This window comes from Centroberyx affinis, unplaced genomic scaffold (assembly GCF_046629955.1).
Source record: "Centroberyx affinis isolate AG114_WGS23_722 - 3 ecotype Tasmania unplaced genomic scaffold, CSIRO-AGI_Caff_v1 ptg006362l_1, whole genome shotgun sequence".
NCBI lineage: Eukaryota > Metazoa > Chordata > Actinopteri > Beryciformes > Berycidae > Centroberyx > Centroberyx affinis.
The window spans coordinates 24,915-42,524 of NW_027283231.1; the positions used below are offsets into that span (position 1 = coordinate 24,915).

Sequence of the window (17,610 nt, forward strand, 5' to 3'; positions counted from 1 at the left end):
TCAGCCCACATACATTATACAACTATACTACTATACTGTATTATATAACATCGATGTGAAATTTCTATGCATATGGCCGTTTGGTTTGGGAAATGATTCAGTATTGTATACTCATGACTAACTGTAGTTACATATGTCTGGCTACAAAGTCAGTGAAAACAATCTTTACTGGTACATACTTCTCCAAGTGTCTAAAAATGAGCTCCTTTGCTATAGATTTTACATTATCATTGGGCAGAATTGACGGCCTTGATACCAAGTATTTTAGCCTTCTCTGGCCTTGTCTATTATTACTCTTTTCACCATGAGAACTATTTTTATCTGGCCTTGTTTATTACAAGTGTCTTTCTAAAAAGGAGAGAATAGGAAAAAAAGTTTTTACATTTCCAAGGACAAAGGAGGAGTTTGTGTTCTGGGGAAACAACTTATCTTAGTTTCTCACACTTTCACTGTGCGGGATCTCAATTTAGTGCAAGACATGTTATGAAGGGGTATTTATAGGTTACAGTAGCATCTCCTAACGCGAAGAAGTCTTTAGTGTAAATTAGGATTTACCATAGTGTTTTGTTATCATCAAAACCGTAATTTCTAGACCAGTATTTGCAGTTATAATATATGGATATTTGTCACGTAATTTGTTGTGAACTCAAGGGAGAAGCATGAATTTCCATGCAAGAAGAGTCACCTTGCCTGCCATCACACCTCTTTGTCTGCAAAAGCGGGTAGGAAATATATATGGAACTTCTCTTTCTCTTTCTTTGACATATTAATGTTTTTTTCTCCGCTTTCGGGAAGTATCGTTTACTGTTTCCCAATCATTCTGAATTTAAATAATTCAGAAATTGACGTACATTTGGCTGGATGACTGTTTCCTATGAGATCCTTTGAACTCTGTTTACTCGCTGTGTGTGAAACGGACCAAAATGTTGTGTCTTTAGCTTCCTGAATACTTTCACAGTCTGTTTATGATCTGCCTATGTCCTTTCATCTTAATTTCCTGATTTACACTTCCATGATTTTTGGGTACACGGTTAGTGGAATTTTACTTCACTATAAGGCACATCCATCAGATCATTGTGACACAGATTTAACACAACAGTTGAAAGATGGTGTTTTAAACTAAAAAAGTAGACATTCGTCATCAACTGGGCATGCTCCCATTCGAGTCTTGAAATGTGAGGTGATCTCTCATAACCTGACCACATAAACACTCTTATTTAAAGGGTAGCACCACTGCATTATACAAATAAGCCAGACAGTTTCTCATGTATTGTCTGTGGAGCAGCCCCTGGCTATACATTGGTATAAGACTTAACAGAATAGAGTCTTGGTTTTGTGATTTCTAACTCTGGGCAAGTTCATGTTCACAAATACTGGTTGATCTGTCTGATGCCATGAAAATGTAAATTCCTAAACTGAGGAGTCTTCCCCTTTAAAACTGCTCAGTCATGGTTTAGTGATTTATATATTTTCATATTTCATATTTGTCATTTTTTTTCTTCCTTCTATTTATTCTCTTCTGGTTTGCTGTTACTCTTTACTTTGACACAGGGATGTTAACACTAATATCACTCTAACAATGAAATCACTGTTACTGACAGTGGTGACATGGAATGTAAACCATCTGACAAGTTGAAATATGTGTCTATAATGGAGTCCAAACCTGTGTGACAAATACGACACCTTCTTGTGAACCGTGTATAGGTTATATGTGAGAAACGTGATACTCTACAGGGCCACAGTTGTAACGCTGCAATTTTTGAATGTTTCTTTGTGTATCTAACACACATTGATTAATGGACCACGTTATAACCCCCCCATAAATCCTCATAAATCCAATCCCAACAAAATCCACAGAATAAAAAGAATCAGAGGGATTTACTAATGCCAAAGGGAAGATAGAATAAAGTGTTAAATTACTCTAATTTATATGTTTATTCTAATAAACCCTCTAGCAGGTCAATTCTAAAAGCTGTGGTTCAGTTTGTTGTTTGAGGAAGAGTTATTTTTACTGTGTAAAGCTTTCCAGCACGCTTATCAGGTTAGCTTGATATCATTTGGCTACTGTTGTAAACATTCAAACACTGTGCTTCACCTCCTCCTCAGTCCAGAGTGTTCAGAGTGCACTCTGAATGCTCTGTATATGCAAATGGTATTTCGGACAGCGCTTTGTATTTACAAATGGTCCAATTCTGTTCCAGCACTCAGAGTGCCAGTTATATATAAACTCCCTTGATTTTTAGAAGCTGCCTGCTGTAACCTACCATTAATACAACTGCAACTGTTAAGGCCTAGATAGTTGCTTGGTATGAGCATACGAAAGACGGTTCCATATGGAGCCATGACTCTTAGCTTATCCAGTGTTGTTGCAGGGAAGGGCATGGAGGAAGCTTGGTGGTTTGTCAGATAGACGAGGCCGGAGGCCACCTCTCCACCACTCAGTGATAGAGCTGCAGCTGTGGGAGTGCAGTTCAAGGTAAAACCAGAGCAGTCTAATTGGCAAAATGGCCCGCACAATCCTGTCCTTGAGATAAGAAGGACTTATAGAGGAGTTTAATATGCTCAACCAAGCTATATTTAGTGCTGCATACTCAATGTCTGGTTTTCTTCTCCCTTGTTCTGACTTTATTTTGCAGTTCATTGAAAGGCCATTGAAACACAGCACATTATGTTCTGTCCCCCTATCCCCTCCCTCCCACCCTCACCTCTGTGAGTGTGTTATAGCTCTGACATTCAACAGTTTGGTCTGTACAGGAATGGGTTGAATGTGGCTTGCAGTTACATACTATTGTTTTATAAAACATCCCAAAACATTCTAGATCCTTTTATTTGCGGAAAAAAATTAAGCGCTTAAGGCAGTTAATAAAGTAACATCAGTAATATTCCACAATGAGTACCAGCAATCATTTGGTCAGTGCATTTGCCACATTTTTCAAAAGGCGCATATCTCATTTTGGAATGAATTTCCTCAACTCTTGCTGGCTTGGCTCTGTCATCGCTGTTATCATTGTTGCTGTCCCCGCATCTTATTTTCCCTCAAGCCCTCATTGGTCAGATCCTGCACAGTGTATGTCATTGTTTTAAGTCTCTTCAGTTCCACAACCCCCATGATTATCTGAAGTTAATCACAGGCACACATGACATTTGCCTGTACTGAAGCAACTCCTGTTTTTAGTTCAACAGTCAGAATGCAGTCACTTGGATATTTCACCCTTAAACTGAAGAAAAACAATCTGACAGATGAGGTCAAAATACGTGGCTCCATAGACAACACTCTGTAAAGTATATGGCAACATAAAAGGTGCATTTGATTGACATACTGTAGTTGGACATGAAGGCTGTTCAAATAAAAGCAAGTCTACAGTTGGATCAGAGCTACTTGCTGATGAATGCAGCTCTTTGTGTTCACTGATAAAGACAGCAACAGTTCACTGCAGCACATTACCTAGCCTGGCCATTCATTAGAAACTCTTTACCAATGATTAACAGTACCATGCACTGTATGCTGTCAGTTTACCCAGTTTGAAAAATGATAATGATACATTTTGGTATGTTTGTGTCAAACTGATTACAATGTAACTGCGGGCTGCAACTGCAATACTTACGCCCATCTGTTGAAATATAATAATATACTGTATATAAGAGTAGTAGCAGTTGTAGTAGTAATAGTAGTCGATTGCTGATTGCTGTTTTGTCTTTTATTTACTTTGATCAAATAGATTCTGCATATTTTTACCCCAGGGTGTTTAATTGAAAATTATTTGTATTTGTATTTGTATACTTTATTAAATACAAATACAAAGTTAACTGAAAATTATGTGACATAAATAAACTTAGTACTATTTTGCACAAAAGAGGATCATTTTTGTGTTTGCACACAAAAGCTCATTAGAGTAAAGTATGTCGCTAGGCCTCCTGTTATCTTGAAATGTCTTTCTTTTGAAAAAGAAAGTAATTCCCTCAAGGATGCCAAATAGATTTTATTGTATTGTAATCATTCCCATATTTTCGAGCACACTTTACATCCTTAAAGCATAGCATCAAATATTTCTACAAAATCTTTCTCAAGGATGTTACCAGATTAAACTCAGGGTCGATCCAGAACTTTAAAATACAATAACATGTTTTATTACATAAAGACTGCAGTGTAACACATGCGCTGTATAGTCTCCCTGTCACTCCCTCTCATGAAATAGTCATTATGCAGTCCAATATACAGGCCATGGTCTGTGCGTTTGATTGGATTAGTCTCATGGTTCAAATTAAATTTCACCTTCAAAGGACTTTGACTGTCCTTGTGTATCTACTAGACATCCAAATGAAACCTTGCATGAAATAGACATATTTTCGGTTGATTTGTGCTGAGTAATGTAAGCATAAGTCTGCAAGTCTAATGCAGCAAAAGGCTTCTTCACCTTCTGACAAACCCTACCCTGTTCCTGGTGAAATGTGATCCCCGAATGATTTGATTTGGTCAATTCTCAGGAAGTGAGTTCCTTGCAGCGAAGCAACTGGAATCCACTTTAGATGCATTTTCCACAGGCAGTGCAGTGAATACACATATTTCCTTCTGCTTGGTTTGTTTATTTTAAATGAATATGCCATTTTGCGTGGTTGGGTAAATGGCTATTATTTTTAGATTGCTATTTGTTGCGGTCCTGCGGTCAAATTTGACTGAACCGGTGCAAAAATATTTCAGATAATCAACATGCAGCATTATGATCCAGTATTAACCCCGCAGAAGAACACTGGCTCCTAAAGTAATCTCTGTGATGCAGGCCTTTGTCTTTGTTAGGTGTCTGCAAAATGAGATCCTTGGCTGTTTTGTCTTGTAAATCTCCACATGGACTGATTAAACACTAGATGGTTTACTTCATTGAGCGGTGATGTCATAGCTGGAGGCTCCCATTCGCTGATGGTTCCTTAAGGGCTCTAACCTCGGCCCTGTTGGAGTGCTCTGACCTCCTTTTTCTCCACAAAAGAGGGCAGGCTTGTCCTGCCCAGCCGATCCGCCTTAAACTACCAATAGAGCTCAGTGAGAGAAAAGAGGCAGCCAGTTGGTCTTTACTGTGCCTCTCTCCCTGCCCCCCTCTCCCCACCCACCTCTGTCAACTTTAGACAGAGTTGACCCAACTAGCATTACATTTAACCAGCACCTTTGTAATTGCTCTCTGGGCTCTTGCAGGGCTTTATGCTGGGAGCTCTGCTTGCCAAGGGTGTGTGAATGTGAATAGGGAGGGGGTGGGAGCCTTGTGACACTCTCTCTCTCCTCTCTCTCTCTCTCTCTCTCTCTCTCTCTCTCTCTCTCTCTCTCTCTCTCTCTCTCTCTCTCTCTCTCTCTCTCTCTCTCTCTCTCTCTCTCTCTCTCTCTCTCTCTCTCTCTCTCTCTCTCTCTCTCTCTCTCTCTCTCTCTCTCTCTCTCTCTCTCTCTCTCAGAATGATCCCTGGCTTCTTGACTCTTGGTGGTGGGGAAAGGTAGCAGGTGATTGGGTATTGAGCCCCAGTGACACAGATCTGTGGAGTCAGGAAAACGGTTTGCTAAGAGGCAGCTTCGTCTAATTACCTCATTTCAGCTCCACTGCAGCACAGAGCAAGAGAGGGAGAGGAAGAGAGGGAGCGAGAGAGTGAGGGAGAGAGGGAGAGAGAGAGACTCATCGCTTCCCAGCTGACACTCGCTGTGCTGTCTGATGCATGTTTTTATGTTTCTCACAAAAGCCCTCTTTTGCAATGCTGTGCACTCAGCCCTATATAGGCTGCAGAGCTTGCCCAAATTCACAACTCTGCCTGGCTCCAAATAGGGGGTAAGTTGTACTTTTAGATGGATTGATTAGTTAAGTCTTTGATGTCTGAATGTGGTATTGCAAGATTACCGTAACTGCATTATTTCTCCACAGACTCAAGTATATATAACCTGTAACTTGATTTGCACATTGTTCAGTACTTTGTAGGGCTTTGATCAACTCTGTGACTGAATATTTTGCTGGAATCTGCCGCTATAGAAAATAGGGGCTACATGATTATGTGGGTCTATCAAACTGATTAATTTGTATGATACTTTGCCATACATTTTAAACTTAAAAAACAACACTTTGCTTTTACTCCTTACAATTCATATTTGTTAAAAAGCAAAACTGTGTCCTGTCCTACTTTATAGTAAATTGTTAATTTGATTTAATTTGAATGCAGGTAATCAAAGTGTACAATGAGGACAACACCAGCAGAGCAGTAGAGGTTCCCAGTGACATCACTGCCCGGGACATATGCCAACTGTTTGTCTTGAAGAACCATTGCATTGATGACCATAGCTGGACTCTTTTCGAACACCTCTCCCATCTGGGCATAGGTAAGGTTTATTCAATGTTGCCGTCTTTATTTTGCATACACTGGTCTGTGACTGTTGTTGCATTGAGAGAAAAATGTCAAATCCCATCTATCACCACGGTCATAATGACATCTCAGAACATTGAAGTGGTAGTTATATAAAATATTCTCACCGCAACCCCATGTATCTGGGGCTTAGACCCACAGGAGTCTAACTAACTTCCAAGAAGAGCCAAAATACTCATACCCTTCTCAATGACATCCAGTTTACATTGTTGATGCTTTGTTGTCTAACTCTAGCATTTGGCAAAATAAAGTTCACATTAAAGGCTTCAATTCAATGTATAAATCACTGTAACTCAAAGTGTGTCTCATGGATTTCTGGCCCCAGGCTAGAATGTCCTGTGACGCATGTGAGAGTCACAGATCATCGTTTAGTTGAATGATTTTTGTCTAAATGCACATTAAATGAATACCTCCTTAAAATTTGACATATTGGTATTAATCATGTGATGCTGATGTTTTCAGTGGGAGGGGTTTGCTTGGTTTGACGGGTGAGTGGTGGTGGGCGGTGGTGTGGGGAGATGGGCAGACCAACATGCAAAGTGGAACAGAGCGCTGTCTTCAGGTGATCTACTGAATCCTAAACCAATCCATTTCACAGTTGTATCATCCAGAAGAGGAGGGGAGCTTATTTAAAAGCCTGAGGGGGATCTTTAAACTTATAGATCTCAACTTGCATACTGTGATAATACACATCCTCCATCAGCATTAATTCATCTGTAGAGGGCTAGTCCAGTGAAACCTGTTCGACAGCACAATAGTCTCATTCTCTGGCTCTCTTGATGTATATAAAGACATTACTGTCTACATTAAAGTGTTATAGGGATTGTCTCTCATCTCTGTAGTTTCTAACCCGTTGAATGAATAAAGGTTGTCGATGCATACAGGTTGTCTTGAGATCTGTAATTCTAAGTGACATTAGCTGCTGCTGCTCACAGGATCCCATTTAGTTTAAAACTCCATCAAATATCCAATTGACTGATACTGTTGTCAATTTAAAGCAACTATTCACCAATCTTTACTGAGGGCTTAGATTTTATTATAGCTCCCTCTCTACTTTTAGGCAATGGCTTTGATAAATGGCAGCAAGTTCCCTACTGTAGATAAGGAGCATTTGATTCCATGCACAGAACAGCATCAAATAGTTTGCTATTGGAATTGATAGCTGTAAACTTCTATTGAACACATACTGTCAACAATATTTGTGAATGAAAGGGACATTCCCTCCATTTGCATTGGAAAATGGCCTATGGATGATGTAAAATACAGTTGCAGTCAAGCAGACAGTGACAAACACACATAGTTGTCATTGATATATATTAGAGAACACTCCTCTGGTGGAGGGTGATGTGTCTGCATAGAGGAAGATTTCTCAGCAGCATCTTCACACTGTGGCATGCATTGCATAATTCATCCATCTGTTCTGTTCCAGTCATTAAGCATCCCTTTTTTCTAAAGCTATATACAGCTCTCACCGGAATAGTATTTAGGCTGCAGGCTGTAGTTTGCTTCTTTGAATACTGCTTATGATTGCAGATGATATGAAAAGTGCATTACTATAAATGTTTCTAAAATGGAATGATTGCAATCAAGCTGTACTGCAGATTATTTTCATTTCTCATAGTTTACATTGGTGATTTACCAGACGCTCTTATACAGAACAACTTAAAATGACTGTAAAAGTAGAATAAGCTTAACTTTAGAGATGACACACCCATGACAATGTGATAATTCATATTGTGGCCTTTGCATGGCCTTTTGGGCATGCTTGATTAAATAAAAGGTACATGAAAAATGGAAACTGTGATGACAAAGTAAATAGGCTCAGACTGCTGAATTCTTTTTCTTTCATACAGATGAAGTCCTGCTGAAATTCTACCATCAATTGTTCACTCATGACTAGTTGCTTGTGGTCTGTTGACTGCTTTGCTCTGATTGTTGCAATCATGCTCATACTGCTGCGGGTATATAATGGGAATTAATCAACTTCATAGTTCAACACTGTTCCAGGTGGCTGCCTGCAGAAAGAAATATTTTCAATTAATTCAGTGCTCATTTTGAGTTCAAGGGATTAAGTAATGTTTGATTAGTGAAGTGAAGTGAAGTAATACCTCTTGGAAGTCATCCTGCCATCCACAGGTTACACATTGAAATAATGTTAATAATCAAACTTCCTGCCCTGAAGTTGTTAACTGTCATTCACTCATTGTTATGAAATCTAATGCAGAAAAGCATTCCATTCTGATTTTTAGAACATATAAACTTATTTTTTAACCTTGTTTTTGGTTGCACCATTCTAATTATATTATAAACTCAATAACTGATTTATTGTGATACTGTGTATCTGTATATTCAAATTTTACCTTTCAGGTTTATTCCTGTTCTGTAAACTATAAGCCAAGTTAGCCAAAGTGTGTCCCTGTTTTAATCTTAATCTTCTACAAACAATTTGGTATCTTTGGCTACTTCCAGTTCCTGGAACCAAATGGTACCACTTCACAGTTAATCTCCATGCCTTATCCATATTTCATTGGAAGGAAAAGGTTAACCATTCATTAATTTCCTTCCCTCCTACTCTCACCAGAGAGAACCATTGAAGACCACGAGTCTGTTATGGAGGTGCTATCAGGCTGGAGGATGGACACAGACAGCCGACTGTATTTTAGGAAGAACTATGCTAAATATGAATTCTTCAAGAAACCCCTGGTGAGTCTATGATGAAATAAGACTGATGGGTTGATTGACCTCATTTGGTTTATTTACTCATCTGGTTTGTATGCATTACGATTCTGTAGGTCAACATTATTCCCTCAGATGCACAAATTTTACTGGCAGTGTACTGTTGCCTGAGTGTTGTTATAACAGGTGTTGCTTTCATATTGGTAGGATTTTTTCCCCGATCACATGGTCTCCATATCCAGTGAAACCAATGGGATGATGAATCACTCTCAGCTTATACAGGTATCAAATTATTTCTATTTACACTGCACTCTATTTGTCCTTGAGTGTTGAGTTGAGATAGGCATTGTGAGTTACTCAATTTTGTCTCAATATATTTTATAGCTTGAGAATGTACTGTACGCATCCATCCATGGACAATTATTTCTCTACCCGACACAGACCTTTCTAAACTCCAGCACTTGTCCAGAGATCCACGGACACCTCCATGCCAAAGAGCAAGGCAGGAAGTCCTGGAAGAAGTTCTACTTTGTCTTGAGGAGGTCAGGGCTCTATTTCTCCAATAAGGGAACTTCCAAGGTCAGTAAACAAAACTGACTGATCTGCATATTGTTATGGCTTATTCAAATGAGTTGTTTTGAATAACTAGGTCTCAGTAAAGCAAAAGCAGGTAACTACAAGGGTTATCTGTTGCATACAAACTGGTTTATTTGTTGCATACATAACCTATATTGATATCTTATTGCCTATTGCATATTGCATTTTGCTGCTGTCACTTTTTTACTCTTTTTTTTTTTCTTGTTTTTTTTCCCACACTTGAATTAAGTGTACATGGTCCAAATACCTAGGATACAAAAAATCTATGCAAAACACATTTTTTTAATTCAGAAATTGCATGAGCAGCAGTTGGAAAATAAAAAATTCTTGACTTAATCCCTGATACCTTCTAGTCCTTCTCTGTTTGTACAGTAAGTGGGGTCATCAGTTCATCCTCTGTAAATATCTCAGTCAGGGTGCGAGAGGGGAGAACACTGTGGAACAGGTTGAGCTTGATTTTCCTTAGGTCAGCTGGCATGCCAACCAGGCAGAAACAGCGCTCTCTGTGCTGCTGACAGGTGAAGCTTATACCTAGGCATAAGCCATGCCAAGGCAACCACTTTTCAACTGCTTTCATTCCCCACAACAGAAGAGCTTTTGTTTTAGAGCACAGGAAGGCTTTGGTGTGGAACCTAACTTTGCTCTAGTTGGGTTACCATTCATTTGTGGTCTTGGTCAGACACATTGCTAGTCAGTCAGCACAGATACTAACTGCTGTACCTTTACTTTAAATAAGGAAGTGGGAACATTGTGTCACATGAAGGCAGAACAATGGTAGTCTTTGTGCTATTCTGCTTGGGAAATCTATCTTTGGCTCAGTGACTGTTCATATTGTCTCAATAAAGCCTCTATCAGTGTGTCATATAATTTTGGCCTTATCTCTTTCATTACATTAACATACTAACCACACCTGCAATGTAACTGATAAAGGTGTGATATATAGATAAATGTGCATTGTTTGAATTTATGTGTGCCAACCTCCACTTCTTTGCCCTGCATGAAATGAGCCGTTCTGTTCCCTGCACCCGGAAGATTAGACTGAAAGTGTGGTTTGACTCAAACAGGGATGGGATTTTTCAAGTGTTTGTTTCTTTCAGGATTTCAGGTTTCTACTACATGCCACTCCCATTTGTTTCTAATAGAAGATTACTGTTTTTTTCTGCTTTTTTCCCTCCCTGCTTTTTGTGCTCCTCATCACATCCGAGTGGCTACACTGTAAAATGTCATCCTTATCCCTTCACTGAATCAAGAACCCAGACAAGCAAACTCAGATGCTCACACACACACACACACACACACACACACACACACACACACACACACACAGAGCTCGCATGTGTCTCCATCCCTCACATAGCTGGATTTGTAGGGGCATTCGGATCTGTTCCAGAGACAAATACTTGAGACCCAACCCCTTTATACAGAATTTGACAGGGGCAGGAACTGGATGTGGCATGAAGGGGCATATCACACTGTATACAGAGAGTTTTTTGTCTTTTTATTAAGGCCTTTCTTTGTTTTACAGGAACCGAGGCATCTCCAGTTTATTGCCGAGTTCAGTGACAGTGATGTCTACACCCTGTTGTCAGCCAAAAAATTACACGGAGTGCCTACAGATTATGGCTTCTGTATCAAGGTACCATTGCTTTCTTTTAACTAACATGCATTATTGCAATAACACTGATTAGTTATAACTTCAAAATCTGTCTTTATGTATTGTTGTTTACAACTTGGATACTGGTAAGACAATAGACCTGTAAAAAAGGAGCAGCAGTACAGTATCGATTCCTAGGATGTTGGAACTAACTCCTGCTGTGTCCTTATCACATTTTTTTTCTTCCAGTCAACAAAGTGTAATTCAGCCCGAGACCTGAAACTGCTTTGTGCAGATGATGAGCAGACCAGGACCTGTTGGGTCACTGCCATGCGCCTGTTAAAGGTTGGCTCACTGATCACCTATCACTGACTCACTGCATGATGCCTACTAAGTGTCTAAGAGGAGGAATGCTGAATCAGTGCTAGAATCAGTTTTAGCTATAAAGTTTTAAACAGTAAGGTGGTCAAGAGAGCCTAAAGACTGATCCTAGATTAGCACTCACACTCTTGATAGATGCAGTTCAGTCAGACAATTCATGTAAACAGATTATTGAGAATTAATGGAAATACGGATACAGAGTTCAGTATGGCGTCTAGGCAATAACTGAGCAGCAGTGATCAGCAGTCTGAGCAGCATAGTAAGCAATGTGAGAGAGAGTGAGCAAGTGCATTTGGTAGTTTAAATAGGCCGCCTTATTGCAAGGGGGGGGGGTGGACATGACTTGCGATGAGTAGTGTGTGTATCACGTGTCTTGCAGCGCAACTCAAGTTGTCTGCCTGAACTAGCTTCATAGGCTTTGCTTCATTAAGTGTTCATTGTCTGGATATCTACCACATCGTTTAAAGCATTAGTCACTCTCCTTTCAGTCTATGTGTAGTATGCCGTATATTGTATTAATGAAAACGAATAAAAACAATATGCTCCACAACATAGTACTGTAATTTATGTGTATCTTTAGATGAATTAATACATTTCCAGCTGTTGAATTTGTAATTCTCTCATGATTTGTGTTTCAGTATGGGATGCAACTGTACCAAAACTTCATTCAGCCACACCAGAAACAGAAAGCTTCACCAATGGTAGGCTGAATGTCTTGCTCATTTTCTATCTTATAACTTATAACACCCAAGTGGATGCATCATCATTTTAAAGCAACATCCTTGTTTTAAAATGTGGTGGCAGCATGTTGGAACTAACACAGATGCTAAGACATACCAATTCACTGTAGTAATAAAGTAATATAATATAACAGTGTAGGACAAATTAGGCGCAGTCTATGCGTTGACACTGGATTCACGTCAGAGTGGAGTTTTCTGTCGGAGCGAACACAATCTATTTATGGGTTTCAGACATGTTCACGGATCCTCTACTTTCTAAAAATACACAACGATCAGCTGCTCTCAGATTTAACAACTCATCACCTCTACTCTGCTGTCGGAGGGGCACATGCGACGAACAGCCCTGCCAAGAGCCATTCTGTGGGCACAAAGGCTTGACTGGCTTATAGGGAAAGATAGCGGAGTAGATGAAGCTCGATGTAGTGAGGGGTCAGACTGCTGGATCTGAGCTGAGCATGCTACCTACAGCGTACTACTATAGGATCACATTAAAAAGCGAATGAAAGCCGAACTGAATCACAGTATGAAGTAAGTATGTTTAAACAGCGATACCTCATAGTTCATAGGTATCTTTACATCATCCGAATGGGGGCAGAGAGGATAAGAGGGACTGGAATGTCTCTATCCTCAAAGTAAACACTACTTACTTTGTTTTAACCACTCTTTTGAATACCGAGCTTAGTAGGTGGTAGAGGAACGAATGTGGCAATTTAAAAGCTTCCTGGTAATCCTGATAAGAAGCATTTTCTTGAGTGTGTGCGGTTATTTAGAGCCACTCACTATAACAGCTTAAAGGACTACAATGTGTCCATGTGTCATTCTTTTCAAACCCTCTCTAATCCCTTTTCAATGGACTACATTCTGCCTGGAATCATCTAGAAATTATATGGAGTCACGTTACTCAGACACTAGATGGCAATACAATACCACAACACACCAAAAGTCAATCTGCTCCCTCACAGTACACAAAGGAAATTAGAAGAAAGAAGAAAAACCTGTGGCTTTTTTATAGTGTACAATACTCACTGTAAGACAATAGATCTTTCCATAAACATAAACACAATCAAGTGTCATAAATAAATATAGCAAAAATGGATGCATAGATTAAAGAAACATAATTATTCAACTCATGCAGCCAATTCAAAATAGCATTTATGTGTTTTCAGTAGCATCAACTGTGTTTTTTCAGAGAAGCATCTCAGAGAACTCACTGGTGGCCATGGACTTTTCTGGCCAAAAGAGCCGGGTGATTGAGAACCCGTCTGAGGCGCTGTCTGTGGCTGTGGAGGAGGGCCTGTCATGGAGGGTAATAATGACATCATATTAACAATAAAGACATCAGATTAACAATCAGAAAAACAACAGAAAGTAAGCAGGTAGGTCAGGGGTGAATGCAAGTGAATGCCAGGTAACACTTTACTTTACAGTGGCCTTATTCCAGTGTTTTAACCAGTGTTTCAAGTATTATAAGTGCACAATCACACTTTCTCTGTATTTCACCAAGTCAAATTCCTAGTATGTAAAAATGTACCTGGTGAAAATACATCTGATTCTGATTCTGATTCTGATTAAGGAAAATCTCCCTAATAATAGCATACTTACAAGGGCGTGGCAACAGTAAGACTGTAAGAACAAATTGTACAAACGGAATTGTTTGCACTTACATTAGGCTGTCACACACTTGTAATATATATGAGTGTTAAGTATTTACATAGTTTTATTGTGTACTTAAAATACTTCTGCATATGTTCATACATTAACACACTGAAATATGGCTCCTGTGTTGTTAAGTGTTACCGAATGTCCTTCTTGGGTTGTAAACACCTTGTAACTTATTACCTTAACAATAATCAGACATTAGAATTAAGCTGTAGAGATAACGTGAGGTGTGTCATCGCATCATGTGCATCACTTCAACTACGATTGTGACTATAACTCATTTCTCCCTCAGAGGAAAAGCTGCCACCGTCTGAGCTCCCATGGGAGCCCCTCCACATCACAGAGCTCAATGTCAAACATAGGTTTGTGAGACACTCCTTATTATTCTGATTTGCTGTATGTACACACCAGGAAGACTCGTAAAATTGTGACATATTGTCTCTCTGTCTGCTCCAGCTCTCCACTTGGCCCAGCCCTGGTTCCATAGCAAACTGTCTCGGGATGAGGCTCACCGCCTAATCACTCAGCAGGGTCTAATTGATGGGTAACTAGCTGTCTCTTTTCTTTTTGTTTGCTTTGTGTCATTAAAGACATTCTCATTGTAGGTAGGCCACTGCACTCACCACAATTGGTGGTGATCCTTACACAGAATGTCTATTCAAAAGAATAGGGGTACACTCAACACAAGGGTATTTTACATATTTAATTCGCTTTCATGATGGACAATCATGGCCCTCATCAGTGTCTGTGGATAAAACATCCCTTCCGTCTTAAATAGCATCCATGTGGGTCACAGGTGAATTCCAGTTAGTTCAATCAGATCATTTTCACATCAAATAGGTTCACATCCAGTCATAACAACAATCTACATTTAAGAAATCACATAAGTTATAAACATATACAGTATATATATACTATATATATCAGAACTATAAGGACTGTACTGTAAAGATCGCCCACATAGTGTTCCTGTCTCTGGTAGAGATAGTTGCAAAGAAAACAATAAATTCTGGTATCATACCCAGCTATCGTTATGTCTGGAGGTATCTTGACACATGCTGAGATGTCTTTAAGGTAAAATCCGCCCTTAAACAGAATCCAAATGCATTATCCCCATGATTCAAACACTTCAGTATAGTTTTGTGACCATAAACAAGTCTCCTAACAGCAAAAACAAGTGAGCCAAGACTGTAATCTCTAGTGTCATCGAGATACACATTCTGGAGTGGCTCCATTGACAGCGCATGTTCAGCATGTGCTAGAAAAACGGAACAGTTGCAGTAGGTGTTGCAAATGTCAATTCTGATTGAAGACATATAGAACCATAAGAGACAGTTGTGCCGTCACTAAGATACAAATAAATGGGTTTTTTTTAATCTTTGTCTTAGAGGTATTGTTTCAATAATATTTTAAGACATCTCACAATATTTTAAGGTAAAAGTGATGGCTTGGGACTTCAGCAAAGACTTTTCCTTTTGTTTTCAGAGTATTTCTTCTGAGGGACAGCCAAAGCAACCCTAAGACATTCGTACTGTCACTGTGCCACATGCAGAGAATCAAACACTTTCAGATCTTACCTGTGAGTACAATCCATTGTTTTGATTTTCCACAGCCATGTGTTGGTTTACTTCGCACGTTCCAGACACCACCTCACAATACCAGCTTCATGTTCAATCATTCGCCTGTCTCTTGTATGTGATTGCTTTGTGTGTGTGTTGCGTGCGTGCATTAAATGTTGTGTGCGGACGTGCATGTGTGCTATATCGTAGGTGGATGATGAAGGGGAGTTGTTCTACAGCCTGGACGATGGTCACACTCGGTTCACTGACTTGATCCAGCTGGTGGAGTTTTACCAGCTAAACCGTGGGGTGCTGCCCTGCAAGCTCAAACACCACTGTGCCCGGATCGCCCTATGAACAAGAGCCCCGAGGGACCCAGGGGCCCGCATGCACCTTAACTACAGGGCCTTTCTGGACAAGCACTCCCAGTGTTCCCGTGCCTTGAAGGAGAAGGACACACAAACTAACTCAACAGCCATGCTAACTGAAACCACTGTTATCACCCACTAGAGTTCCATAAAGTGGTAACTGGTCCTCTCTCTATTTTTTTTTTTTTTAAATTGACTAGCGCAGTACAATACTATATAATAACTGACCACAGGTGATGCAGGAGTTTGTGCTGAAGATAATGTGTGTTTGGTACTGTAGGTTTGTCTGGTGAACACTTTTCATCGGCCCTGTTGTCCCGGATGTGGCAGCAGATCCCAAATATACAGACCCCCTGTGGTGTGAAGTCCAAACTTGAGTTATTGTACTGTATATATTGTAGAGCCGAATGCTTATTGTAAGCAGCTCGCGTGATTCGTTACAGCATCTCGACATGAATGAATGCGAACTGTTTTTTTCCTGGCAAACGACACGGCTGATATTTGACAGTTTTCATTCATAACGTTTCAATAGAATGTCTACTGTATGTATGTAAAGCTGTGGATCTTGTCAGTTATCGGCTGTCAAAGCTGATGTTTTTGAATCTGGACGAGGACATCATTGTCTGTTGCTGGGAATTGTAGTACACAACACCTCTGTCCTTTTTTCATTTGAGTAAAACTAAGCTATCTTGCTTTTTATTGTCATCGTATCTCTAAGTATTCAGGTATTTTTTAAGAAAATTATTGTTGTTTTCTATTTGAGAGATAAAATGACCTCTGAGGAAGTGTCACTGTGCATGCGCTATAAGCTGGACTGAGACTGCTGTAGAAAGAGAAAGAGGTAGAGAGAGAGAGAACTTGCACACAACCTCACTAGCCTGCACTGTACATTCATTTGAAATGTATGCATTACATTTAATTAGTTGTGAGCTTGCTCTATAGAAAGAGCAGTGAAATATATTTGACAAATTTCAGATTCAAACCATTAAGATGGAAATCGTATTTGACTGATTTTGATCATATCTCAAATCAATGTATAATGAAATTTGTGTTTTATAATATCTTTTCCAAGATTCAGGTATACAATGCGCAACATTTGGGTTGGTTGTATTTTGATGTTATTACCACTACCGTGGGCATACAGTGTCCCATATTGTTGCTTCATTTTTGAAAAGCCAATAATGCATCAGCTTTTAGAAACAAGTTATTCTGAAACAAATTTTAACATACATTGACATGAGTGAAATTACCAAACTGTGTTAGTGAGTTGTTTCATTTGTTTCAGCTGGACAACAGTGCATTGAACAATGAATGTCATCGACTGCAAAGTTTTATAAAAAAACAAAAGAAAAACAAAGAAAGTCTGTTTGCACTGTATGATTTTTTGTAATTGTTACATTTTAGAATAAGCTGCAAGGTGAAAACAGCATTATATAAATTCTTGAAAATATTTTGTATGAGCTTTGATTGATATGTTCATTGCAGTTGGCTTCACATGTTTAATCTCCAGCAACGTTTCATTTCACGGTAGTTGCTGTAGTTCAGTACACAGCATTGTAAACGCTGAGCCCTGCGAGCCAGATGAGATCTCACACGTTACAATGTAAATCATTGGATTGCTAGGCTAATAAACTCTGCCTTCATTTACA

At 39.4% G+C, this 17,610-nt stretch overlaps 1 protein-coding gene across 2 annotated transcripts in view; it reads left to right on the forward strand.

Annotated features, from left to right (window-relative positions):
• Positions 1-17,279, forward strand: part of grb14 (growth factor receptor-bound protein 14) — a 31,385-nt gene extending 14,106 nt beyond the window's left edge. The window contains exons 1-13 of one of the 2 annotated variants that reach the window (XM_071512589.1): positions 660-722; positions 6,187-6,343; positions 8,969-9,090; positions 9,271-9,345; positions 9,505-9,642; positions 11,186-11,296; positions 11,504-11,599; positions 12,274-12,336; positions 13,565-13,681; positions 14,327-14,396; positions 14,491-14,578; positions 15,520-15,613; positions 15,804-17,279. In XM_071512589.1, coding sequence (XP_071368690.1) covers positions 660-722; positions 6,187-6,343; positions 8,969-9,090; positions 9,271-9,345; positions 9,505-9,642; positions 11,186-11,296; positions 11,504-11,599; positions 12,274-12,336; positions 13,565-13,681; positions 14,327-14,396; positions 14,491-14,578; positions 15,520-15,613; positions 15,804-15,950 — 1,341 coding nt within the window. In that variant the 3' untranslated portion in view covers positions 15,951-17,279. Of the gene's footprint in view, positions 1-659; positions 723-6,186; positions 6,344-8,968; positions 9,091-9,270; positions 9,346-9,504; positions 9,643-11,185; positions 11,297-11,503; positions 11,600-12,273; positions 12,337-13,564; positions 13,682-14,326; positions 14,397-14,490; positions 14,579-15,519; positions 15,614-15,803 lie in introns of those variants that run through there. The other variant, XM_071512588.1, reaches the window with a different exon arrangement.
• Positions 17,280-17,610: the final 331 nt, after the last annotated feature.